Source organism: Pezoporus occidentalis, unplaced genomic scaffold (assembly GCF_034315485.1).
Source record: "Pezoporus occidentalis ecotype Australia unplaced genomic scaffold, CSIRO_AGI_Poc_V1 ctg391, whole genome shotgun sequence".
NCBI classification, from domain to species: Eukaryota; Metazoa; Chordata; class Aves; order Psittaciformes; family Psittacidae; genus Pezoporus; species Pezoporus occidentalis.
The window spans coordinates 20031-42578 of NW_026915715.1; the positions used below are offsets into that span (position 1 = coordinate 20031).

The 22548-nt window shown below is 60.0% G+C and overlaps 3 protein-coding genes and 1 non-coding gene across 7 annotated transcripts; 1 reads left to right on the forward strand and 3 right to left on the reverse strand.

The window, feature by feature from the left end:
* Window positions 1–647: 647 nt before the first annotated feature.
* On the reverse strand, window positions 648–5319 carry CERS2 (ceramide synthase 2). The gene is made up of 11 exons (XM_062632592.1): window positions 5203–5319; window positions 4005–4178; window positions 3562–3679; window positions 3336–3454; window positions 2828–2885; window positions 2683–2733; window positions 2366–2458; window positions 2076–2204; window positions 1552–1658; window positions 1283–1436; window positions 648–1053 (listed from the first exon to the last, which is right to left on the reverse strand). The coding sequence occupies exons 2-11, from the start codon at window positions 4175–4177 to the stop codon at window positions 931–933; spliced, it is 1125 nt and encodes a 374-aa protein (XP_062488576.1). The 5' UTR covers window position 4178; window positions 5203–5319; the 3' UTR covers window positions 648–930.
* Window positions 5320–5717: 398 nt separating this feature from the next.
* On the reverse strand, window positions 5718–11920 carry MINDY1 (MINDY lysine 48 deubiquitinase 1). 3 transcript variants are annotated; one of them, XM_062632595.1, is made up of 11 exons: window positions 11812–11920; window positions 10060–10168; window positions 9364–9890; window positions 9174–9231; window positions 9005–9069; window positions 8720–8878; window positions 6771–6873; window positions 6540–6682; window positions 6263–6454; window positions 5992–6138; window positions 5718–5854 (listed from the first exon to the last, which is right to left on the reverse strand). In XM_062632595.1, exons 3-11 carry the CDS (start codon window positions 9793–9795, stop codon window positions 5786–5788), a joined length of 1368 nt encoding a protein of 455 aa, XP_062488579.1. In that variant the 5' UTR covers window positions 9796–9890; window positions 10060–10168; window positions 11812–11920; the 3' UTR covers window positions 5718–5785. The 3 variants fall into 3 exon arrangements, with proteins under 3 accessions (XP_062488579.1, XP_062488578.1, XP_062488577.1); XM_062632594.1 differs by having other exon boundaries at window positions 5992–6165; window positions 10064–10168; window positions 11812–11919; XM_062632593.1 differs by having other exon boundaries at window positions 5992–6165; window positions 11812–11919.
* Window positions 11921–12594: 674 nt separating this feature from the next.
* Window positions 12595–19151, forward strand: PRUNE1 (prune exopolyphosphatase 1). 2 transcript variants are annotated; one of them, XM_062632597.1, is made up of 9 exons: window positions 12597–12695; window positions 15656–15768; window positions 15843–16048; window positions 16208–16392; window positions 16471–16629; window positions 16717–16811; window positions 16896–17054; window positions 17181–17551; window positions 18554–19151. In XM_062632597.1, exons 1-8 carry the CDS (start codon window positions 12665–12667, stop codon window positions 17502–17504), a joined length of 1272 nt encoding a protein of 423 aa, XP_062488581.1. In that variant the 5' UTR covers window positions 12597–12664; the 3' UTR covers window positions 17505–17551; window positions 18554–19151. The 2 variants fall into 2 exon arrangements, with proteins under 2 accessions (XP_062488580.1, XP_062488581.1); XM_062632596.1 differs by lacking the exon at window positions 18554–19151 and having other exon boundaries at window positions 12595–12703; window positions 15664–15768; window positions 17181–17901.
* Window positions 19152–19610: 459 nt separating this feature from the next.
* On the reverse strand, window positions 19611–19684 carry TRNAR-UCU (transfer RNA arginine (anticodon UCU)). Its single transcript has one exon. It is a non-coding gene; the product is annotated as a tRNA-Arg (tRNA).
* Between the last annotated feature and the right edge of the window lie 2864 nt (window positions 19685–22548).

A 22548-nucleotide genomic window follows, 5' to 3' on the forward strand; every position in this document is an offset into this window, starting at 1 on the left:
GGTCAATGGGGTGAACCTCAAGCACTGCAGGTGCATGGGCTGCAGCTGGGGCCTGGTGCAGGAACCTTTCCATTGCTCCGGAGCAATGAACCACGGGTTTGTTACCGAAGCGACGCCCTGGACTTGAGACCAACCAAAACCCCCAAATCTGCCCCATTTTGGCCTCACCCCACTGCAGCTCCACTGACACCACCCCCGTGTGTGAGCCGGAGCCACTGCAGCAGCCACAGATGATTCCAGAGCTCTGGAATTCTCTTTTTTTTCCTGGAAGTTTATTAGTTGTGAACTTTTCGTATCTTTTAAGCTTTTTATTTCTTTCTTTTTTTAAAAAACAAGAACAACAAAACACGTTTTTTGGTCTGTGGTTGGGAATGGTCCTTTCCTTCCTCCCTCCGCGCTGGGACATCCCCACAGCCCGGGATGGAGGCAGGAGACCCCGGAGCCAAGCCCCCGGCTCCTTCTGGCATCCAAATAAATAGAAAACAGCAAAAAACAAGAACACAAAAAGGAAGGGATTGGGCTGTGAATTTGTCCGGGTGGGGGGGGACACGATACCCAAATCCCATTGGCAAAAGGAAGGGATCCAACTCCTCCGGGGGCTCCCTTCCCAAGTGTCCCCATGGCCACTGGATCCCCCCGCCCCGGAATTGCTCCACTCCTCCCTCCCACCCTGCCCCGGGCTTGGGGAAGGGGCTTCTCCCCGTGTTAGAGGCAGCTGCAGGCCGTGCTTCCCGCTGGGATGGGTGGGAAAGGGGGAATAACGGGGCTGGAACCCCGGCACCGCGGTGGCTTAAGGCAGCAGGTGAAAGGCAGGAAGGGCACCACCGCTGTGAGGTGGGGAAGCGGCAACGGCTGCACCCGGAGGGGAGCGAGGTCGTGGTGGTGGTGGTGGTGGCGGGGGGGACACCCCAGGGCGGTGGCTCCGGTGCCTCAGTCGGTTTTGCGGTGGTTGTTGTTGAGCACCGGGTGCCCGTTGGAGAGGGGCCCGTTCTTCTCCTCCTCCTCCTCCGAGTTGTCCGTCTCCTCGCGGTCGCTCCTCTCGTCCTCCACCACCTGTGGGGTGACAAAAGAGGGGGGGGGGGGGGTTCAGGCACGGTTTGACCCCTTCCATGGGCACCACCCAGACCCACCCGGGTGCCAGGGACAACCCCACACACCCAGAGACCCCCTCCATGGCGCCAGAGCCTCCAGTCCCCGTTGAGGATTCTCTGGGATTCAGGAGCCAAATGCAACCCAGCTCCATGATTTGGGGCTCTCCATCACCCCCTCGTCCCCCTCTTGCCTTTCCAGTTATGAACTTCTGGGCCATGCGGATGATGAGGTAGGCCCAGAAGATGTGCAGCGACTGCAGCACGGCCATCATGAAGTTAAAGAAGTAGTAGCCGAAGAAGGCCGGGTAGAGCTCCAGCGGGTAAACCACGGTGCAGTGCATGATCCTGCCGGGAGAAGCAGCCCCGTTACAGGCAGGGACCAAGATCCTGCCCCCCCTTTGCATCTCCCTGCCCCATGCCTCAGTGTCATTCCCCCCCCCCCCAGGCCCCCAGCACTCACCAGAAGGGCAGAATGACCAAGCGGGTGATGATGAAGACGGCAGCAAAGACGATGAAGATGTTGTTGCAGGTGTTCCTCCAGCCGGCGTAGTTGAACATCTTGGCAGACTGGGGGGGGGCAGGGACAGAGGGGGTGAGCGATGGAGACAGAGCTGAAGATGCAGGGGAGAGCTTAGAGCAGCTCCAGTGCCTGAAGGGGCTGCAGGAAAGCTGGAGAGGGGCTTGGGACAAGGGATGCAGGGACAGGCCAAGGGGAATGGCTTTAACCTGCCCGAGGGGAGACTGAGCTGAGCTCTTAGGCAGAAGCTCTTCCCTGTGAGGGTGCTGAGGCGCTGGCACAGGGTGCCCAGAGAAGCTGTGGCTGCCCCATCCCTGGCAGTGCTCAAGGCCAGGTTGGACACAGGGGCTTGGAGCATCCTGCTCCGGTGGAAGGGGTCCCTGCCATGGCTTTGGATGAGCTTTAAGCTCCCTTCAACCCAACCCACGCCATGGCTCCATGAGGAGGCGGCCGTGGAGGGGCTGTACCTCCAGCAGATAGTCCGAGGAGTCGTGCAGGGCCATGATGAGCGTCCCCGCACGGACGTAGTTGGCAAACCAGGAGAAGCTGATGAGGATGATGGTGGCCACGTGGTGGATGATTTGTTCCTTGAAGTCCTGCACCCAGGAAAGGGGGAGCTGGAGGCTGGAGCAGGCTCCAAACACCACAACCTGCTCGTACCCGAGACCCCCACCACAGCCCCAGTGCCCCCCCAGCCCCAGAGGGTGAAGAACCCCCTGCCAAGGTGCCCCCAGCGAGCCCCATTGCCCCAGCCCACCTTGCGTTTGACATCGGAGGCGATGCTGAAGAGCAGGGACCAGTAGAAGGAGAGCTCGATCATGTAGTACCAGTACTGGGAGGGCAGCATGCTCTGAAAGCCAAGAGACAGCTCGAGGGCTTGAACCCCTCCTGTGGGCACCCGCCAGACCCACAGCACCCAAAGCCCTTCCCTGTGCATCACCCAGACCCACCCGGGTGCCAGGGACAACCCCACACACCCAGAGAGCCCCTCTCCACAGCACCGGGGCCTCTGGACCCTGCTGCCCAGGGGCAGGAAGGGCTGTGGAGGGTGGCCGGGACCGGGTTGGAGCTCACCTGGATGGGGTATCCCTTCCACACCTCCCGGAGGTCATAGAACCAGGGTTTCTGTGGGATGTGGAGGGGAAGAGGGAGACAGAGAGGGGTTAGAAGGGACCGGGGGGGCGCGATGGGGCAGGGGAAGGGGGGGAGCAGGACTTACATCCACTATAACAGCCATGCCAGCAATGAAAGCAATAAGGTAAAAGGTGAATCTCCAACTGGAAAAAGGAAGCAGACGGTCCTCAGGCGGGCACCGGGAGAGGGAGGGAGAAGGACGGACCCACCGGCCCCATGTCCCCCCTGTCCCCTAGGTCCTCCCAGCCACGTGGGTGCCCCGCAGGGTGACGGTGATGGAGATGGTGATGGCGATGGAGATGGGGATGGCGATGGAGATGGGGATGGAGATGGTGATGGGGATGGAGATGGGGATGGGGATGGAGATGGGGACTTTGATGGGGACAATGATGGGGACGGTGATGAGGACAATGACAGGGACAATGACAGGGACAGTGACGGGGACGGTGATGGGGACCGTGATGGGGACCGTGATGGGGACGGTGATGAGGACAATGACAGGGACAGTGATGGGGATGGTGATGGAGACTGTGATGGGGACCGTGATGGGGACGGTGATGGGGACCGTGATGGGGGCAGGCCCTGGGTCTCACCTGGCCTCCCTGAACTTCTTGAGCAGGCTGGGCCGGTCCTGGTTGCGGCGGCGGCGGAACCAGCGCTCCACTTGCCGCACGGTGCAGCCGCTCTTCTTGGAGAGCATCTCCACATCAGCCTGGGGACAGCGGGGCCGTCACCACCGTCACACAGGGACCCGGCTCTGCTGCTTGTATCCCCCTCCCCAGCCACACCAAGCCCAACCCCCCCCCCCCATTACCTCACCTGCTTGGGGTGCTTGGAGGTGGCAGCATAGAACTTCTCCAGCACGGGGTTGGGGGTGGCTTTTAACCTGATCTTCTCCTTGACGTTCAGGAGCCCGGCCAGGGGGGTGGCCACGTACCTGGGGAGGGAGCAGGGGACCGAAGATGTCGTTTCCGTGCCACCTGGTTGATGCAGCCCCATCAAAGCCCCCTCGGTGCCTGTTTCCCCATCCTGCCGTGGGGTTTCAGCACCCAAAGGCCCTGTGGCCACGGAGCAGCGGGGCCGTGGTGGCCTCCCCAACAAAGCCCCCTCTGTTCCCGACCGTTGTTTGCCCCAAGCAGCGCTCCTGGAGGATGCACAAAGCCGGATTGTGCAGAGCCCTCAGGGACGGGGGACACGGGGCAGGACCCCAGGGTGCCCCCATCGCACGGAGGGGATCCCTGGCACAGGGGGAAGGGACTCACGTCTCGAAGAGGTGCCGGACAACGAGGAAGACGAAGGCCAAGGGGATGGTGATGTAGAGGTCGGAGGCTTTGGCGTAGACTCTCCCATCCCGGTCCTCCAGGTCGGTCCAGGTGAGGTTCGCCGGGAGCCAGAGCCGCTCCCACCAGAAGCAGTTGTACAAGGCCTGGAACATGCTGGGGAGGAGGAAGGGAAAGAGCAGGGAAGAGGTGAGGGGGGGGCCCTGGCACCCAATTACCCCCCCCACTCCCTTCCTTCAGCTCCTGGCTCCGGTGCTGCAGGACTTTGCTCCCGGCCGCCGAGGGGTCAGCGGGTGAACATTAACCGGAGCCGTGGCAGCGGCCCCAGGGAGGAACCCGGCTCCCGGGCACGGGGACTTCCCCGTTTGCATGGGCTCGAACGGGAATAACGCCGGGATGAGGCGAACGGGAGCCCCTCGGCAGCGGCCGGGCCCGGGCTCCCGCCCAGGGCAGGATTAGGGCTTTGCCAACGGGACAATGAGCGCTTTGTGCCTTAAAAAGGCTCCTGACGGGCACCGGGAGGGAGCGGGCAGCGCGGGGCCGTCACGGCCGCCGCCACCGGGGGGCTCGGTGCAGGCCGGGTTTGTGGCTCCTCCGGGACAGGACGGGATGGGACGGGGGTCCCGGGTCCGCGGGAGGTGAAAGCCCCAACGTGGAGCAGGGGCTCAGGGAAGCAGCGGGGCCGGTTCCCGTTGAACCGGGATGGGCCGGGCCGCGGGCACGTAACGGGAACGTAACGGGCAGGGGGAGGCGGGAGCCCGCGGGGGGAGACCCCGGCCCCCCGCGTTCACCGGGGCTCCGCTGCTGCCGCGGGGGTGCGGAGGGGCCGGAACCGGGAGGGGGAAGGGGGGGTGTGTGGGGGGGAGTGAACCGGCAGCCGGGCACTCCCGGGCCGGTTGAGGCGCGACCCCGCGTCCCGGAGGCAGAACCGGGCCCCGCTGCGCAGCGACCCCGCACCGGGGGGTTCCGGGTCCCCGCCGGCTCCGGGAGGGTCCCAGCGGGGGCGGAACCGCCCTGGGAGCACCGACGGAAAGGCCCGGTCTGAGGGGGGGGGGGGGGGGGGAAGGGCCCCGGCCCCCGGCCCCCGCCCCCACCGCAGCCGAACCGGTACCGGTAGCGCCCAGGCCCCGGTGCGGGGTCGCTCCCCCCCCTCCCCTCCCCCCGCCCCTCCCCCACTCACGCGCCGCCGCCCGGAGCCGCCGCCGCCGCCTCGCGCCAGGCAGCGGCCGGGAGTGACGTCACCGCCAGCACCGAAGGCCCGCAGGGGAACGGGGCGGGGCCGCCAGGCCTGGGCAATCGAGCGCCGAGACGAGGAGCGGAGCGGCCCCGCCCCGCGTGTGCGTGCGTGGGGGGGGGAGGGGGGGGGCGGAGCGGAGGGTCCCGGTTGGCCCCCCCCCCCCCCCAAACCCCCGTATCCGTGGGGCCCAGGAGCCCGCCCCGGTGTCAAAGCCAGAGCCGCGCACATGGGGACAAGTCCTTTATTCGCCAAGCGCTAAGGCCACGGTTCAGACACGGGGGGGGGGGACGGGGACGTGTGTGACCCCCCCCATGTGTGTCCCCCTGCGGGGGGACCCCCCCCGTGTTAAGGCCACTGGAAAGATTTGGGTGGTCCCAGCAGTGTGGGGGGGGGAGGACCCCCGTTCCTCCATGCGTTTTCCCTGCTTCTGGCCCCAGGTACCCCCTGGAGGCCAGGATGGGAGGTTGGGGGTCTCTGGATGTGGGGACGCCCCCCCCCCCAAGCCCCTGAGGAGCCCCCACAGGGGCTATAGGATGACACAGTCCAAGTCTGGCTTCTGCCGCTGCCTCTGCTCCCTGGGTGGCCGACCCCAGCCCTGTGGGTGCAACAAAGGGGGTGGGAGGTCCCATAGAACCCCCCCCCATCCATCACCCCCCTGCCCAGGCGGTGGGGCAGAGCAGGGTGGGGGGTAGAAGCACCCCCCCCCCCCCCCCTCGCTGCAGCCCCAGGTACCTGCACTGGGGCCTGCGGCTGCTGCTGTGGGTGATGGCGATGCTGAGGATGCTGCTGCTGCTGCTGCTGCTGCTGATACTCCTCCTGCTGCAGCTGCTGCGCCAGCTCCAGGTCACTGAGGGTGGAGGGCTCCTGCCCCTGCTGCTGCTGCAGGGACAGAGCTATCAGGTAATCCTGGAGGGGGATAGAAAAAGGTTGCTCAGCACAGCAGCACCCATGGAGCTGAGACGGGACCCGGGTGTCCCCTGCTGCCACCCATTGTCCCCCTTACCTGGTCCACTTGTCTCTGCTGGAGCTGGTGGTCCGCGGGGGCCGCAGCAGCCCCTTCCTTGCCCGGCGTGTGGCTGAGATGGAAATCGGTGTCGCAGAAGCAACTGTCCCCATCCACGTTGTGGAGGCTTTCCCAAACCACCTTCTCCTCCTGCAGGAAGCCCTGGTCCGTCACCAGCAGGTAAAGGTGGCCCTGGGGACAGGGGAGAAGGGGCAGTGGCTCCCAGGCAGCCCTCGGTGGGTCTGGAAGGAAGGCGGGGAAGGGGCTGGAGCTGCACCTTGTGCTTGGTCATGGTGCTGAAGTGGTTGTTGCGGAAGAAGACGCTGAGCTCACCCTCCCTCACGGCCCCCGTGAGCTCACACAGCCCGTGGTAGGTGAGCTGGGAGGCCGTGGACTCCAGGAACTGCTCTGCCACCAGCCCTGGGTGGGGGGACAGGGGGTGGCAGTGGGGCTGGGGTGACCAGCACCCCACCAGGGACCACAGCAGGGCAGGGAGGGGGGGGGTTACCTTCGCTCACCAGGCTGGAGTCACTCGCCTGTTTGCAGGTGATGATCTTCTCCACCAGCTGGTTGTAGCTGAGCTTGCCCACGGCCTGGACCACCTCCGGGCTCTGCAGGGAGGGGACACTGAGCAGCAGCTCTGTGGGGACCTGCCCCCAAGCCACAGCAGCCCCGGGGAGGGGGGGATTGGACCTTCCCCAACCAAGCTGGACCATGGCTCCGTCACGGGGATGTCCAAGAAGCTGAGCTGGTGACTTCCAGCGTGGGGAAGGGTTTGGGTTGGAAAGGACCTTCAAGATCATCCAGTCCAAACTCCTGCCATAGGCAGGGACATCATCCACTAAGTCAGGTCCAAAACCCCATCCACAGCATCACAGAAGGGTTTGGGTTGAAAAGGACCTTCAAGATCATCCAGTCCAACCTCCTGCCATAGGCAGGAACTAGGTCAGGTCCAAAGCCCCATTCACAGCATCACAGAAGGGTTTGGGTTGAAAAGGACCTTCAAGATCATCCAGTCCAACCTCCTGCCATAGGCAGGAACTAGGTCAGGTCCAAAATCCCATCCACAGCATCACAGAAAGGTTTGGGTTGAAAAGGACCTTCAAGATCATCCAGTCCAACCTCCTGCCATAGGCAGGAACTAGGTCAGGTCCAAAGCCCCATTCACAGCATCACAGAAGGGTTTGGGTTTGGAAAGGACCCTCAAAACTCATCTAGACCAGGGGCAGGGCCACCTTCCCCAAGAGCAGGTTGCTCCAACCTGACCTCGAGTGTTCCCAACAATGGGGCATCCACAACTTCTCTTGGCAACACGTTCCAGTGTCCCACCAGCCTCACTGTAAAATACTTCTTCTTTATGCCCCATCTAAAGGGACACAAGGAGTTTATGCCCCTCTTCCAGTTTAAACCCATTGTCCCTTGCCCTGTCACCCAGCTCATGGAAAAACCTTCTCTCCATCTTCCCTCTACTCCTCTTATAGAACCATAGAATAGTTAGGGTTGGAAAGGGCCTGAAGATCATCCAGTTCCAACCCCCCTGCCATGGGCAGGGACACCTCACACTAAACCATGGCACCCAAGGCTCCATCCAACCTGGCCTTGAACACCACCAGGGATGGAGCATTCACAACCTCCCTGGGCAACCCATTCCAGTGCCTCACCACCCTTATAGTAAAGAATTTCTTCCTTATATCCAATCTAAACTTCCCCTGTTTCAGTTTGAACCCGTTACCCCTTGTCCTGTCACTACAGTCCCTAATGAAGAGTCCCTCCCCAGCATCCCTATAGGCCCCCTTCAGACACTGGAAGCTGCTCTGAGGTCTCCCCGCAGCTTCTCTTCTCCAGGCTGAACAGCCCCAACTTCCTCAGCCTGTCTCCATGCAGGAGGTGCTCCAGTCCCTGATCATCCTCGTGGCCTCCTCTGGACTTGTTCCAACAGTTCCATGTCCCCTTTGTGTTGAGGACCCCAGAACTGCACACAATGCTCCAGGTGAGGTCTCACCAGAGCAGAGCAGAGGGGCAGGATCACCTCCATGACTGCTGCTCACGCTCCTTTTGATGCAGCCCAGGACACGGTTGGTTTCTGGGCTGCGAGCGCACACTGAAGCCGGCTCATGTTCATTTTCCCATCGACCAACACCCCCAAGTCCCTCTCCTTGGGCTGCTCTGAATCTCTTCTCTGCCCAACCTGTAGCTGTGCCTGGGATTGCTCCCACCCAGGTGCAGGACCTTGCCCTTGGCATGGTTAAACTCCATGAGGTTGGCACCAGCCCACCTCACAAGTTGAGGTCCCTCTGGATCCCATTCCTTCCCTCCAGCGGATCAACCGAACCCCACAGCTTGGGGTCATCGGCAAACTGCTCCTTTGCTCCAGGATGAACCCCAGCTCTTCACAGCAGAGGTGCTGCAGCTCCTTGGATGGCTCCCTGGCCCCACGGCAGCCATGGGGCAGCTCACCTGGGGGTCCACCAGCCAGCCGTGGTAGAGCGGGACGTTGAGGAGGTCGAAGACGATGCACTCAGGTGTGTACTCAAAGTCCGAGACCCCCGTGAACCTCACGTTGACGTCCAGCCCCGTCGAGAGCTTGGGGAGCACCATCATGGAGTCACTGATGTTCTGGGGGGCAAGAACAGGGGGGGGTTTGCTTGGGAAGCAGGCTGGCACCCCAAGCCCTGCAGCCCAAGGCCACCAGAGCTCCCCGAGCTGGAAGGGAGCGGGGTTTGGGCTGGGATTGTTCCTCACCTGCTGGAAGTTGAGCTGCAGCCCCTCCGATGGCTCCCGGGGCTGGGTGGCCAAGATGCAGTCCCCTGCAAGGCAACACGGTGAGGCCCCGGTGAGCCCCGGTGAGCCCCAGTGAGCCCCAGTGAGCCCCGGTGCCACCGCGCTGGCAGCAGGACAGGGACAGCCTCACCCAAATGTGCCATCAGCTCCTCGGCCGTGACCACCTCCTTCTGTGGGGGCAGCTTCACCTGGAAGCAGCGAGAGGCTCAGGAGCATTCCCAGGCCCTTTCCCTTCACGATCCAGAGGGATTTGAGGCTGATCCCCCCCCCCTTGCCAGCCCCCCCCCCCCCCCAGGTCCTCCCCTCTGCACCCCACTTGCCTTCCACTGCAGGAGGAGGATGTTCATGATGGCGAGGAGCGGGCAGGGCCCGTTCTCACTCTGCATGATGACCGGGGTCCTCTCGCCCTTCCAGCTGATCCACTTCACGCAGTAGAATTCCTCCTGCACTTCCCGACTCGGGGGCTGGATTTGGGGGGGCGCCGAGGGTAACCCCAGTGCCCCAGCACTGGGGCTGGGCACGGGGGGACCTGGCAGGGACCCCCCATCCTCCACACACTGCTTCTCCTCAGCATCTTCCTGCAGATGCTCGATGGGGGGGAGATGTGGGGCACAAGAAGCATCCGGTGCCAGGATCTCCTCGCTTCCAGTCACCTTTTCCTCCCCACCAACGGCCTCTTCCAGGAGCTGGGGGGTCCCTTTCCCATTGGAAGGGGCTGGGAGCATCCCTTCCTGCTCCGGTGGCTGCTCCATCAGGAGCCTCACCGTGGTGTCCTGCCTTGAGTGGGTCTGGATCAGGCTCCTGGGAACACTCCGGGTCTGCCCAGGAATGGCCGCATCCCAAATATCTCCATTAGAAGGGAAAAATTGGGAATTTCAATTAAAACCACGTATTTCAGTCCAATTTATTCACCAGGAATGGCTCGTGTCGCTTCGAGTTCCTCTTCCCAATTCCTCTACATTCATTTAAGTCATTATCTGCCTCCCATTGGGAAGGAAAGAAGGAAAATCCCAAACCAACCTGGGAGGAACTGAGACGTTCAATGGATCTGAAGCAGCGCAGGGAAAGGCTGGAATCCTGCACTTCCACAGGGGTTTTCCTGCAAACTCTTTGGCCAAGATGCTCCTGCAGAGAGATTTGGGAAATTCGGCTTAGAAATCCTGGAATTTGAGGAAATTTGGCTTAGAAATCCTGGAATTTGAGGAAATTTGGCTTAGAAATCCTGGAATTTGAGGGAATTTGGCTTTCAACGCCTGAAGAGATTCAGGAACTTTGGCAACGTTCAGGAACATTGTGCCAGCAATCCTGGTCTGGACCCTTGTATTCCCAAGGGGACTGGGACGCTCCAAGAGAGATGGGGATGGAAACACCCAGGTTGGGTGGAAATTGGGTGGAAAAAGGGGTTTTCTGGGGGGAGGTGATGAAATTCCAGGAGAAAATCAAGGGGTTGGTGCCCTCCGAGCTGTTCCCGCCTGGTTTAGGGCTGGAGCGAAGGGATTTTGGGAGAGAGGAAAGGAAGGGAATGGTGCCTAATGCCAAACATAGTAGTAGTAGTAGTAATAGTAGTATAATTATTGTCCTTATTTAATAAGTAAGTAGCACAGAGGTGGAGCAATAAATAACTACGCCAACATTCCCAAGGAATAGACATGAAGAAATACCATTAATAAACACATAAAGCACCATTCCTCCAGGAACAAATCCACAAACAAGGAAATAAAGCCAGAAATGGGAAAGAAAAAGTGTGGGAGTGAAGGAAATGAATGCTCTTGGTAGAGCAATGGGTGGGAGGCAAGTAAAGAGCTGAGGGTTATTGGGTGATGAATAAGGATTTAATAACTGGGTAAGGAATTACTAAGGAGGAGATGGAGGAATGGGGTCAATGAGTGAGGGAATGTGGCCGGAATCTGGGAGCAAAATGAAGTGGCAAGGAAAAATAAAGAAATGAAAGGAAAGGAAATAAGTAAAATAAAATGAAATTAAATTAAATTAAAAGTAAAATAAAAGGAAAGGAAGTAAAGGGAAATAATTAAAGGGAAATAATGGGAAATGAAGGGAAATAATGGGAAATGAAGGGAAATAAGGGGAAATGGAGGGAAATAAGGGGAAATGGAGGGAAATAAGGGGAAATGAAGGGAAATAAGGGGAAATGAAGGGAAATAAGGGGAAATGAAGGGAAATAAGGGGAAATGAAGGGAAATAAGGGGAAATAAAGGGGAATAAGGGGAAATAAAGGGGAATAAGGGGAAATAAAGGGGAATAAAGGGAAATAATGGGAAATGAAGGGAAATGAAGGGAAATGAAGAAAAACGAAGGGAAATAAAGGGAAATAATGGAATTAAAGGGAAATAATGGTAAATAAATAAAGAGAAATAAAGAGAAATAATGGGAATTAAAGGGAAAAAAGGAGAAATAATGAGAAATAAAGGGAAATAAAGAGAAATAAAGGGAAATAAGGGGAAATAAAGGGAAATAAGGGGAAATAAAGGGAAATAAGGGGAATTAAAGGGAAAGGAGGGGAGATAAGAGACCCGGCACTGCCGTCCCAGGGAAGGGGTCCCCCGCTCCCAGGAGCCGCCCGCAGCCGGCGCCGCTCCCGCCCCGCCAGGAGCCGGTTCTGAGGCACCGGGAGCCGGAAAAACCCGCTCGGGGAGGCGGCTCCAGCCCCGGCCCAGCCCCAAATCCCCCCCCCTCCGGCAGCGGGGCCGGGGTCCCGCGTCCCCCCCGCCCCGGTGTCACCGGCCCCGCAGCCCCCGGTCCGCGCTTACTGTGCAGCCGCTGCCACCGTGGGTCCGCGCCGCCTCCCGCCTGCTCCTTTCCTCCTTTTCCTGCTTTTTCCTCCTTTTCCTTCTTTATTCCTACTTTTCCCTCCTTTTTCCTCCCCTTTCCTTCTTTATTCCTGCTTTTTCCTTCTTTATTCCTGCTGTTTTTTCTTCTTTATTCCTTTTTCCTTCTTTATTCCTGCTTTTTTTCTTCTTTATTCCTGCTTTCCCCCTCTTTATTCCCGCTTTCCCTTCCTTATTCTTTTATCCTTCCTATCGGCTTTTTCCTTCTTTATTCCGCCTTTTTTCCTCCCTTTTCCTTCTTTATCTCACTTTTTCCCTTCTTTTTTTCCTCCCTTTTCCTTCTTTACCCCTCTTCTTTCCCCCTTTCCCCTTCTCCCTCCTTCCACCCTGTCCCCTCAGCCGGGAGGGCGGTTTGACAGGAGGAGGAGGAGGAAGAGGAGGGGTGGGAAGCAAAGGCAGCGACGCCGCTTCCCTCCGGGCACACCGGAGCTTCCCGGTGCCTTCCCCACGCGAGGCCTAAGCGCTGGGAACCCCCAAAATCACCGGGATTCTCCCGTTTTAACGCCCGGTGCTGGGTGGGATGAGGGGGGGTGTTAAAGGGAGGGTGTTAAAGGAGGGGTTGAGGTGTCTGGGGGGGGTCCGGAGCCTTTTGGGGGGTCAATGCGGTGACCGCGACCATCACCTCCCCCTCAGGCCTCAGCGGGGGGGGGCCGCGCAAGGGCTGCCGGGAAGGAGGCGGGCGCCGCACGTGGGGGTGGCGCCGGGGCCGGGACCGTCCCGTGTCGTACCCGGTTGTACCGGGCGGACCGGGGGCCGCATCCGGATCGGCGCCGGCATGGAGCGGTTCGTGCAGGGGAACCGGGCGGCTCTGCAGGTAGAGGGGCTGGGGAGGGAATTGGGATGCTCAGGGCATTGGGGTGCAGGGACTTAGGGTGCCCAAGGGGGCGGGATGCGGGGGAACTGGGATGCTGGGATTAGGGTGCAGAGGTTTAGGGTGTTGGGGAGGGAACTGGGATGCTCAGGGCATTGGGGTGCAGGGGTTTGGGGTGCCCAAGGGGGCGGGATGCGGGGGAACTGGGATTAGGGTGCAGAGGTTTAGGGTGCAGTGGAGGGAATTGGGATGCTCTGGGCATTATGGTGCAGGGACTTGGGGTGCCCAAGGGGGCGGGATGCAGGGGAACTGGGATGCTGGGATTAGGGTGCAGAGGTTTAGGGTGCAGGGGAGGGAATTGGGATGCTCAGGGCATTGGGGTGCAGGGGTTTGGGGTGCCCCAGGGGGTAGGATGCGGGGGAACTGGGATTAGGGTGCAGAGGTTTAGGGTGCAGGGGAGGAAACTGGGATGCTCTGGGGATTGGGGTGCCCAAGGGGGTGGGATGCAGGGGAACTGGGATGCTGGGATTAGGGTGCAGAGGTTTAGGGTGCAGGGGAGGGAATTGGGATGCTCTGGGCATTGGGGTGCAGGGACTTGGGGTGCCCAAGGGGGTGGGATGCGGGGGAACTGGGATGCTGGGATTAGGGTGCAGAGGTTTAGGGTGCAGGGGAGGGAATTGGGATGCTCAGGGGATTGGGGTGCAGGGACTTGGGGTGCCCAAGGGGGCGGGATGCGAGGGAACTGGGATGCTGGGATTAGGGTGCAGAGGTTTAGGGTGCAGGGGAGGGAATTGGGATGCTCAGGGCATTGGGGTGCAGGGACTTGGGGTGCCCAAGGGGGTGGGATGCGGGGCAACTGGGATTAGGGTCCAGAGGTTTAGGGTGCAGGGGAGGGAATTGGGATGCTCAGGGGATTGGGGTGCAGGGGTTTGGGGTGCCCAAGGGGGTGGGATGTAGGGGAACTGGGACGCTGGGATTAGGGTGCAGAGGTTTAGGGTGTTGGGGAGGGAATTGGGATGCTCAGGGCATTGGGGTGCAGGGACTTGGGGTGCCCAAGGGGGCGGGATGCGAGGGAACTGGCATTAGGGTGCAGAGATTTAGGGTGCAGTGGAGGGAATTGGGATGCTGAGGGCATTATGGTGCAGGGACTTGGGGTGCCCAAGGGGGTGGGATGTAGGGGAACTGGGATGCTGGGATTAGGGTGCAGAGGTTTAGGGTGTTGGGGAGGGAATTGGGATGCTCAGGGCATTGGGGTGCAGGGACTTGGGGTGCCCAAGGGGGTGGGATGTAGGGGAACTGGGATGCTGGGATTAGGGTGCAGATGTTTAGGGTGCAGGGGAGGGAATTGGGATGCTCAGGGGATTGGGGTGCAGGGGTTTGGGGTGCCCCAGGGGGTGGGATGCGGGGGAACTGGGATTAGGGTCCAGAGGTTTAGGGTGCAGGGGAGGGAATTGGGATGCTCTGGGGATTGGGGTACAGGCATTTGGGGTTCACGGGGACTGGGTGCTCAGGGGAGCAGGGTGCTGGGGGAATTGGGGTGCCCAAGAGATGGGGGTGCAGGGGGACTGGGGTGCTCAGGGGACTGGGGTGCAGGGGTTTAGGGGGGCAGGAGGGAACAGGGGGCAGAGGTTTAGGGTGCAGGGGAGGGAACTGGGGTGCTCAGGGGATTGGGGTGCAGGGGTTTGGGGTTCATGGCGACTGGGTGCAAAAGGGAGCAGGGAGCTCAGAAGCTGGGGGAATTGGGGTGCAGGAGTTTAGGGTGCAGGGAGGGAATTGGGATGCTCATGGGCTTGGGGTGCAGGGCTTGGGGGGCAAGAGGCAGCAGGATGCAAGGGTTTAGGGTGCAGGGAGGGAATTGGGAGGCTCATGGGATTGGGGTGCAGGGGTTTGGGGGGCAGGAGGGAGCAGGATGCAAGGGTTTAGGGTACAGGGAGGGAATTGGGATGCTCATGGGATTGGGGTGCAGGGGTTTGGGGGGCAGGAGGGAGCAGGATGCAAGGGTTTAGGGTGCAGGGAGGGAATTGGGATGCTCATGGGATTGGGGTGCAGGGGTTTGGGGGGCAGGAGGGAGCAGAATGCAAGGGTTTAGGGTGCAGGGGGGAATTGGGGTACCCAGGGGAGTGAGGTGCAGGGTGCAGCAGGGCTGTGTGCCCAGAGGAGCAAGGAGACTGGGTTCCCAGTGCCTGGGACCTGGGGTGCAGGCACACACACAAGCGGGTGCCCAGGGCATCAAGACCCTTCCCTGGGGTGCACCCATGTCCCCTGGAGAGGGGGCCCACGACAGCTCAGGCTGGGCTGACAGAGCCACACCGGGGCCACCCCAAGCCACTTCCATGCTAGGGGCTCCCCAGCACCTCCAGCCCTGTCCCTGCTCTCCCAGCACCGGGTACTGGTTCCCAGTCCTGCTGTGGGGTTACCACCACCGCCGGTGGCTCTCGCTTGCTGTCTTCCTTGGCTTACAGTGAACAAATGAATCTGGGTCATGGCATCAACTCCTTGTCACCAAAACCAAGGCCTGGAGACAGGGTGGCTCCCTCGAGGGCACCAGGATGGGTGGCAGCACCCAGGGAGGGGGGATTTGGGGGTGACGTGGGTGACACCGTCATGACTTTGCTGCTGCAGGCAGGAAAACTGGGGTGAAACGTCGTCTTTTGGGGGGACAGCCACCCCAAACTCACCCCTCTGCAAACCACACTTCGTGCTGCCAGGCTGCGACAGCATTCCCCGGCTTGGGAATGTCCCAGTCCCCGCTGCTACTGCTGGCAGAGCTGGTGTTCCCGTCGTCCTTGGGGCCGCGGCACCTCCGGTTTCACACACGTGCCCCCAAAACGTGGCCTCTGTGCCAGAAATGGATCCTGCCAGGAGGGTGATGGGATGCCAGGCGCTGGCGGGTGGCACATGGGTGACGTCCGCGACGGGTCCCTCTCTGCTCCCTGCCTGCCTGATGCCTCCCACCCCGGCAGGAACGCATCCAGCGTCACCAGGAGATCCACGTGGTGATGGGCAACGAGGCCTGCGACCTGGACTCCACCGTCTCAGCCCTGGCCCTGGCTTATTTCCTGGCACAGGTGAGGCTCAGCCGTGGGTCTGGGGACGAGCGGTGGCTTGGGGACATCTCACCGGGTGTCACCCCCTGCCCCAGAGCTCCCCGGCTCCCAGAGCCGCCTTCATCCCAGTGCTGAACATCCCTCGCGCTGACCTCGCGCTGCGGACGGAGACGACGTTCCTGCTGCAGGAGCAGGGCATCCCCACGGCCTCCCTCATCTTCCGGGATGAGATCGACCTGGCGGGGCTGCACCGCGCCGGGCTGCTCTCCCTCACGCTGGTCGATCACAACGTCCTGCCCAGGTGAGCAGGGGGCATGCGGGGACAAGCGGGGCCACCCACCCCAAGCCTGGTTGGTGTCGAGTCTGGCCTCAGGGTGGGTGAAGTCTTTCCCTTTCCGGGGTGTTTTAGGGAAGGATTTGAGGAATAAAGGGAGCTTCACCTCCCCATCTCACCCACCAGCACCGACGCAGCCCTGGAGGATGCCGTGGTGGAGGTCCTGGATCACCGGCCGCTGGAACGGGCCCGAGGTCCCGGCTGCCCGGTGACAGTGGCGCTGGTGGGGTCCTGTGCCACGCTGGTGACTGAGCGCATGGCCCAAGGTCCCCCGGGGGTGCTGGACCGAGCCACGGCCACGCTGCTGCACGGTGAGCACGGGGTGGCCCTCGATGAACCGTGGCGATAGAGGACGGGGACGGCTGATGGCTCCTGGTTGTCCCCTCCAGCCACCATCCTCCTGGACTCCATCAACCTGAGCCCTGCCGCTGGCAAGGTGACACCCAGGGACGTGGCGTGTGTCTCCCTGCTCGAGGAGAGGTTCCCCGACCTGCCAGCCCGGGACACCATCTTCAGGACCCTGCAAGCCACCAAGTTTGATGTCTCGGGTCCGTGCCCGGGGTGGTGGGATCCACTGGGACAGACCCATCTCCCTGGGATCAAGGACTCACACTCGGCTCCTCTTTGCCTCCTAGGGCTGACGACGGAGCAGATGCTACGGAAGGACCTCAAAGTCCTCTCTGGTGATGAGCTGGTCCTCGCCATCAGTGCCATCTACGTGGACCTGGAAGTGAGAGCCGGCAGGGGAGGAAACTGAGGCAGGAGGTGGCACAACGGTGACACCGAGGTGACACCAGGGTCTCTCCCCTTCCAGACCTTCCTGCACAGGCCCGGTTTGCTGCAGGACCTGGATGCTTTCTGCCAGGCTCGGGGCTACACGGGGCTGGTGGCCATGATCGTCCCTTATGATGAGAGCAATGTGCTCACCCGGCAGCTCGCGGTCTACAGCCAGCACGAGACCTTCCGCAGTGCTGTGAGTTGGGGGCTGGGACCCCAAAGTCCCCAACACAGGGGCCTGGGGTAGCAGCCAGGCTGTGGCTCACCCCAAAAGCTGCTGGGTTTGGGGCATTAGCACCCTGCTCCCCCCCTCTCCTTGCAGGTGTGCCGGGCGCTGGAGGAGGCCACGACACCGGCCCTGCACCTCCAGCCCGTCCCCAGCCCCATGTCCTGTGTCATTGCCTACAACCAGGGCAACACTTTGGCATCGAGGAAGAAGGTGCTGCCCATCCTCAGGGCAGCGCTGGCGGGGCCCGATGCTGCCCTGGGGGGGCCGGAGGAGGAGGTGGTGCCACCCCCCACCCCCATGAACAGCCTGGTGGAGGAATGTCCCCTGGCACAGGCTGTGCCACCCCTGTGTCCCCAGGATGTCCTGGAGCGCGTCAGCCGCATCGCCGCGGGGCAGCCCCCGGGCTCCCCAAAGTAACAGCACCAGCACCAGCACCCCGTGGATGTGGGGGTCCACACAATGAGGTGGGGTCACTGGGCAGGTCCCGGTGGGCTGTTTGGGCATAGAGGGGGTGCAGCCACCTCCGTTAGCACTCAGCTCCCTGATGGGGATGGGCTCCCATTGCAGTTTGCACCCCGTGCCCCGATGGTCCTGCTGGGGTTTGGGTCCTCGCAGGTGGGATTTTGGGGACCCTATGGGCATGAGGGCCAGCAGCACTCGCATGCACTTTAACAAAGGCACTGGGGAGGTTAACAAGTTCCTGCCATTCTTCCTTCCTTGGGGTGGCTCTGGGGGTCCAGGATGGTGGGGCTGAATGTGCAGCCAGCCCGATGCTATCACCCATGTGCTCTGAGGATTAAACTTCCCTCTTCCACTCCTGGCTCTTGCCTCTTCTTCTGGGATGGGTCCAGCGCTGCCCCACTCACCCCAGGGGGTCCCCCTCTTCTTCTGGGGTATTTGCCATGGTGCCAGGCACAGGACGAGTGGCTGGAGGATAGCATGGATCCGAGTATGGTGCAGCCTTACAAGCAGGTCCTCTCCCATGGGGGTAGCTGGGTCCCCCCCCGAGCCCACTGGCCCATAGCAGATGCAGGCAAGGAGACAGGGAAACCCTTGGCACAGCTCAGCTGCACCCATCAGCTCCTGGCACCCTTCTGAAGGGCAGCTGTGACCCTGCAGCTGAAAGGCCAGTCGGGCACAAGGCAGGGGCTGATGTTCCCCCTCCCTTCCCACTCCCAGGCTGCCTGCTGGGTGCTGTGGAAGGCAGCAGGGACCTGGTGGTCTCACCTTCCCTCGGCAAGCACCACAACAGCCCCCCCACCACAGGAATCTGTGCTTGCTTGGCCACCTAATGCTCCATCTGAAAGGAAAATGCACATACCTCACCCTCCATTCTTTGTAGGGTACATGGGATCTCTGCCCTGTCTCGCTCCTTCCTACCACATTTTACTCTGGGGGGGGGGGGGGTTGCACCCATGCTCACTGTCTCTGTATCTTCTCTGAACAATCTCCTTCTGGCCTTTCAGGACCCCCTTGGATGTCATGGATGTGACACCTATGTCGGGATGAACATGGGTGCAGAACTTCAAGCAGCACCAGGGCTGGTCTTCCAACCAGGCTGAACTCTAGCATGAGCTGGACACCACCAGGAGAAACAAGCCAAGTGGCAGCAATGAGCAGTTCCTAGGATGACCCACACCTGATCCAAGAGCACCTTCTGTGTTTAGTCACAAGCATCCCTGGTCCAAGCCGCTCTCCAGAGCTGAGCCTACATCAGACATCTCCAACAACCCACACAGGAACTTCCCTCTCAAGAGTCCTGGTTGAGGAACACCCTTCCTCCAACCTTCAGCACTTCTCCACCACAACTAACCCCTGGCATAGCCTGGAAAAGGCCCTGCTGAAACCCAGTCACCTCCCAGTCACTGCACTCACCTCACCACAGCTCCCCTCTCTCCTTTCTCCTTACTGATAGCAATGAGATCACATGAGATTCCATACTAACAACCTGGAACATCCATGAAAGAGGAAGAAGAGCCAGTTTGGTACCCAGGAAGAGGAACCCCCATGGGGAGGTGTTTGTCAGTAAACCTGCATCTTCTAAGTAAAACCATGCAAAAATAAGAGCATTTCCAAAGAGTTTCTCTAAGGTGGGAATTCAGAATGTAGCCCTATGTTATTTTTGCCACAGGTTTGAGGGAAAGAAGCAAAAAGACCCCATGTATCACAAGAAATCTCAGCAGAAGGCCCTAAAGCACTGCCTCAGCACCTGATTTCCACTGGAAAGCACAGGACTGTGCTGATGGAGGTCGCAAAGATGGGAGGGGGCAGAAGCAGGGTTAAAACACCTCGCTATTCAGGAGATACCAAAAGGAACGAGGAAAGGGGAATATGATGAGAGAGCTGTCTTAGGGGGGGGGGAGCACACGACTGTTAGGTGCATCAGCTCTACAGAGGGATGTCATGACAGGTCATTGTCATCTTTGCCTCTGAAACCCTGGGGGGGGGGGGGGGTGTAAACGTGAGGGATTGGGACCTGGGAGGGGGTGGGCGTGAAAAGAAAAGAGCCACCTGCCTGGAGATCATCTCTGCCGGGACTCGAACCCGGAACCTCTGGATTAGAAGTCCAGCGCGCTCGTCCATTGCGCCACAGAGACCTCACCACGGCTGCAGCATCCGCACCAGAACTGAAAAATTCCGCATCTCCGGCATCACCGGCGCAGCCCCAGCACCTGGAGCTGAGGCCGGAGGAAAGCCGGTGCCCAGCTCAATCCCCCTGGCAAATCCCCATCTCCAGCATCCCTGCTTCCACAGGCACGGGGGGGGGGGGATGAGCTGCATCTCGCGCAGCAGCAGGGATGCAGCAAAAACCTGGATGCAGGCTCCTATCGGCGTCTCTTTCCATAGCATCTCCCGCTTGCCTGAGGGCAGAGCTAAAGCCTGGAGGAGAGTTAATTGCTGCATCTCCCTCAGCATCATCGCAGCATCCTCAGTGCAGTAAGCCAAGAGAGAGGGAGATGAAAGAGGATTCAGCTTACGGCACCCAACACTGACAGTGATGATGAAAGCTCTGTTTGTCACGATGAAAAATGCAGAAACCTGTGGTTTGAGCACAGAAAGGAAAGGAAAAGCAGCTACCGTGGGTTTATTTTCAACCAGCTGTCAATCAGGGCTTTAATGTTTCCCTGTGTGCAGCTCCCATTAGAAAAAAAAGGCATCAAAACACCAGGAAATCTCCTTTTACATCCACTGAGCTCCTATTAGCAACTGATCAGACTCTGTGGCACGATTCCTTGCTGTGAACAAACCCGTTCTGCGTTTCAGAACTGCAGGGATTTTAGGGTATTGTTTACTCCTAAACATGCTCTTTATTAAAGGCAAGGTATTAACTGCTGCTCACAGCACTAACAACCTCAGCACATCTAATGCAAACCCAACGAATTTGGGCTTCCTTTGCCTGATGCTCTGAGGCTTTGGAAACATTGAGGCTTCTCTTGACAAGTAAAATCCAGCTGGAAGTGATGGGAACGAAGGCAGGGGTTTAACTTCTGTCAGACTAAACCCCTCCTGCTGCAAGAGAGACCCGGTAAATCAATAACCCTTGAAATAAGTAACACTGTGCACCAAGTGTAATCCCACCTTGAGCCAACTCAAAGGGTAGAAAACGCCTCTCTCCAGGGTGAGCAGAGGCTGTGCTTAACGAATGTCACACGAAACATCCAGCTCAAAGTCATAAAGCACCAATTCAGAACAGAAGGGAAGAAATAAATCTCCCCCAGCCCGGGGCTGCACTCTGCATGCTCCCCATGGGAGGAGACATCTCCAGCTCTTTCGATATGATTTTGAGAGGCTGCACCTCAAAAGCGTTGTTACCAAGCAAGACACAAAGGTGGAGATGAAGCATTCAAGGGCACAAACCTCAGCAGAATGACTGTGGCTTTGTGGGCCAGGAGTCAGAGGGCAGCTGGGGTTTGAAAGAACCCCCATTCCTCCTCACCGAGCTGGAATAGGGCTTGTTTGAGTGCTGCTTTTCCCTTCTCCTCTCATACATCTCCAGGTAACACACAGGGCACCCCCCGAGAGCACTCCTCTAGGAGGGCCACCAGAGCCCTTTCCTTCTCCTTGTCCCAGCAGAAGGACACAGCCACAGGCCACAAGGTACCACAAGCTCCTCAACAATACCAGAAAGCAACGTGCAGCTTCCAGGTCCTTGGGCCACCGGCCAGGGAGCTCTGTACCTGCAGTAACTTGGCCAGTCTTCCCCGAGGTACTGCCTGTCCCTCTGTTATCTCCGTGCTTGGAAAGCAGAGGCTGCAGTGAGCAGGAGAGGTGCAAGCAGGTTATTCCCGGTGCTGGAGGATGCCAACACACCCATTCCTGTGGGAAGAGATGACAATGGAATTCAGTAAGCTGAGTGGTCTGAGGCAAGAGCAAAACCCCTCTTTAGATCCAGAGAGGGAGGTGTTTCTAAGGCCGATGTCCCCAGCTCAAACTGGCCCCCAGCAGCATCAAATCCTTTGCTGCACGCAGGAAAACCACACGCCATGAGCCAGGATGGGGTGGAACAGGGTGAACCAAGACCCTTTACTCCCTTATGAACAGCAGGGAGAGAGGCCTTTTGCGAGACAAAGACTGAAGCAGTAACACGGCTGTCTCTCTGGGAGCAGGACGATGCCACCTCACGTTGAGTTGCTGTAGGGCAGCATCGTCAGCGCTGGGATCCCAAAGCCTCTTTGCCCACTCCATCGACAGCAGCAGCAGCTCCTCCTCAGGGCTGGGGCTGCTTTGTGCTATCCACGGCTAAAGCTTTTAGAGCATCCCCTCGTAAACCAAGAGCCACCCCAGAGCCAGCCCCACCAAGCCAAGGAGGGGGGTCAGAAGCTGAGTGCTTGCAGGCCACCAAGCCCGTTAACCCCGTATCCACAATGGGAATGGGTTTTCCCCACATCCTTGCAACGTGTCGGGCTGAAGCTGCCTCCAGCGCAGCGAACAGCGGTCGCTGACACCAGCCCACGTCAGCAGAGGAGCAATCCCAGCTGCCCGGTGCATAGAGAGGCCGGGAACCTTCCAGAGCCCAGGCCTGGAAACGTGGACCATGGAAAGCAAGGATAAAACCATGGAATCAACCAGGGTGGAAAAGAGCTTTCAGCTCATCCAGTCCAACCCTGTTCCAATGCCTGAGCACCCTTTGGGGGAGGAATTGTTCCTCAGCTGCATCTAACCCTGCCCTGGTGCAGCTTGAGGCCGTTTCCTCTTGTCCCATCCCTTGGGAGCAGAGCCCAGCCCCATCCTGGCTCCATCCTCCTGTCAGGCACTTGTAGGGAGCCATCGGAACCCCCCCAAGTCCCTCACCCCTTCCCCATCACTTGTGCTCCAGGCCCTGCTCCAGCCCCATTGCCCTTCCCCGTCCCTCCCCAGCTCCTCAATGTCCCTCCCGCAGTGATGGACCCGGAGCTGAGCACAAGATCCATGGGGATGACCCAAACGGACCCCCCCCCCCCCAACCCCGCGCTGTGCCGTG

Excerpts from the sequence above, each read along its gene's own strand:
- PRUNE1 (XM_062632596.1), top strand. The coding sequence starts at position 12,665 with ATGGAGCGGTTCGTGCAGGGGAACCGGGCGGCTCTGCAG. Across the intron at positions 16,630-16,716 it reads CACCAAGTTTGATGTCTCGG|GGCTGACGACGGAGCAGATG; the intron begins GTCCGTGCCCGG and ends TTTGCCTCCTAG. Across the intron at positions 17,055-17,180 it reads ACGAGACCTTCCGCAGTGCT|GTGTGCCGGGCGCTGGAGGA; the intron begins GTGAGTTGGGGG and ends CTCTCCTTGCAG.
- CERS2 (XM_062632592.1), bottom strand. The coding sequence starts at position 4,177 with ATGTTCCAGGCCTTGTACAACTGCTTCTGGTGGGAGCGGCTCTGGCTC. Across the intron at positions 2,734-2,827 it reads GCATGGCTGTTATAGTGGAT|AAACCCTGGTTCTATGACCT; the intron begins GTAAGTCCTGCT and ends CACATCCCACAG. Across the intron at positions 1,659-2,075 it reads CCTCGGACTATCTGCTGGAG|TCTGCCAAGATGTTCAACTA; the intron begins GTACAGCCCCTC and ends GCCCCCCCCCAG.
- MINDY1 (XM_062632594.1), bottom strand. The coding sequence starts at position 9,795 with ATGGAGCAGCCACCGGAGCAGGAAGGGATGCTCCCAGCCCCTTCCAAT. Across the intron at positions 6,683-6,770 it reads CTCCAGCCTGGTGAGCGAAG|GGCTGGTGGCAGAGCAGTTC; the intron begins GTAACCCCCCCC and ends CCCCCCACCCAG. Across the intron at positions 6,455-6,539 it reads GCACCATGACCAAGCACAAG|GGCCACCTTTACCTGCTGGT; the intron begins GTGCAGCTCCAG and ends CCCTGTCCCCAG.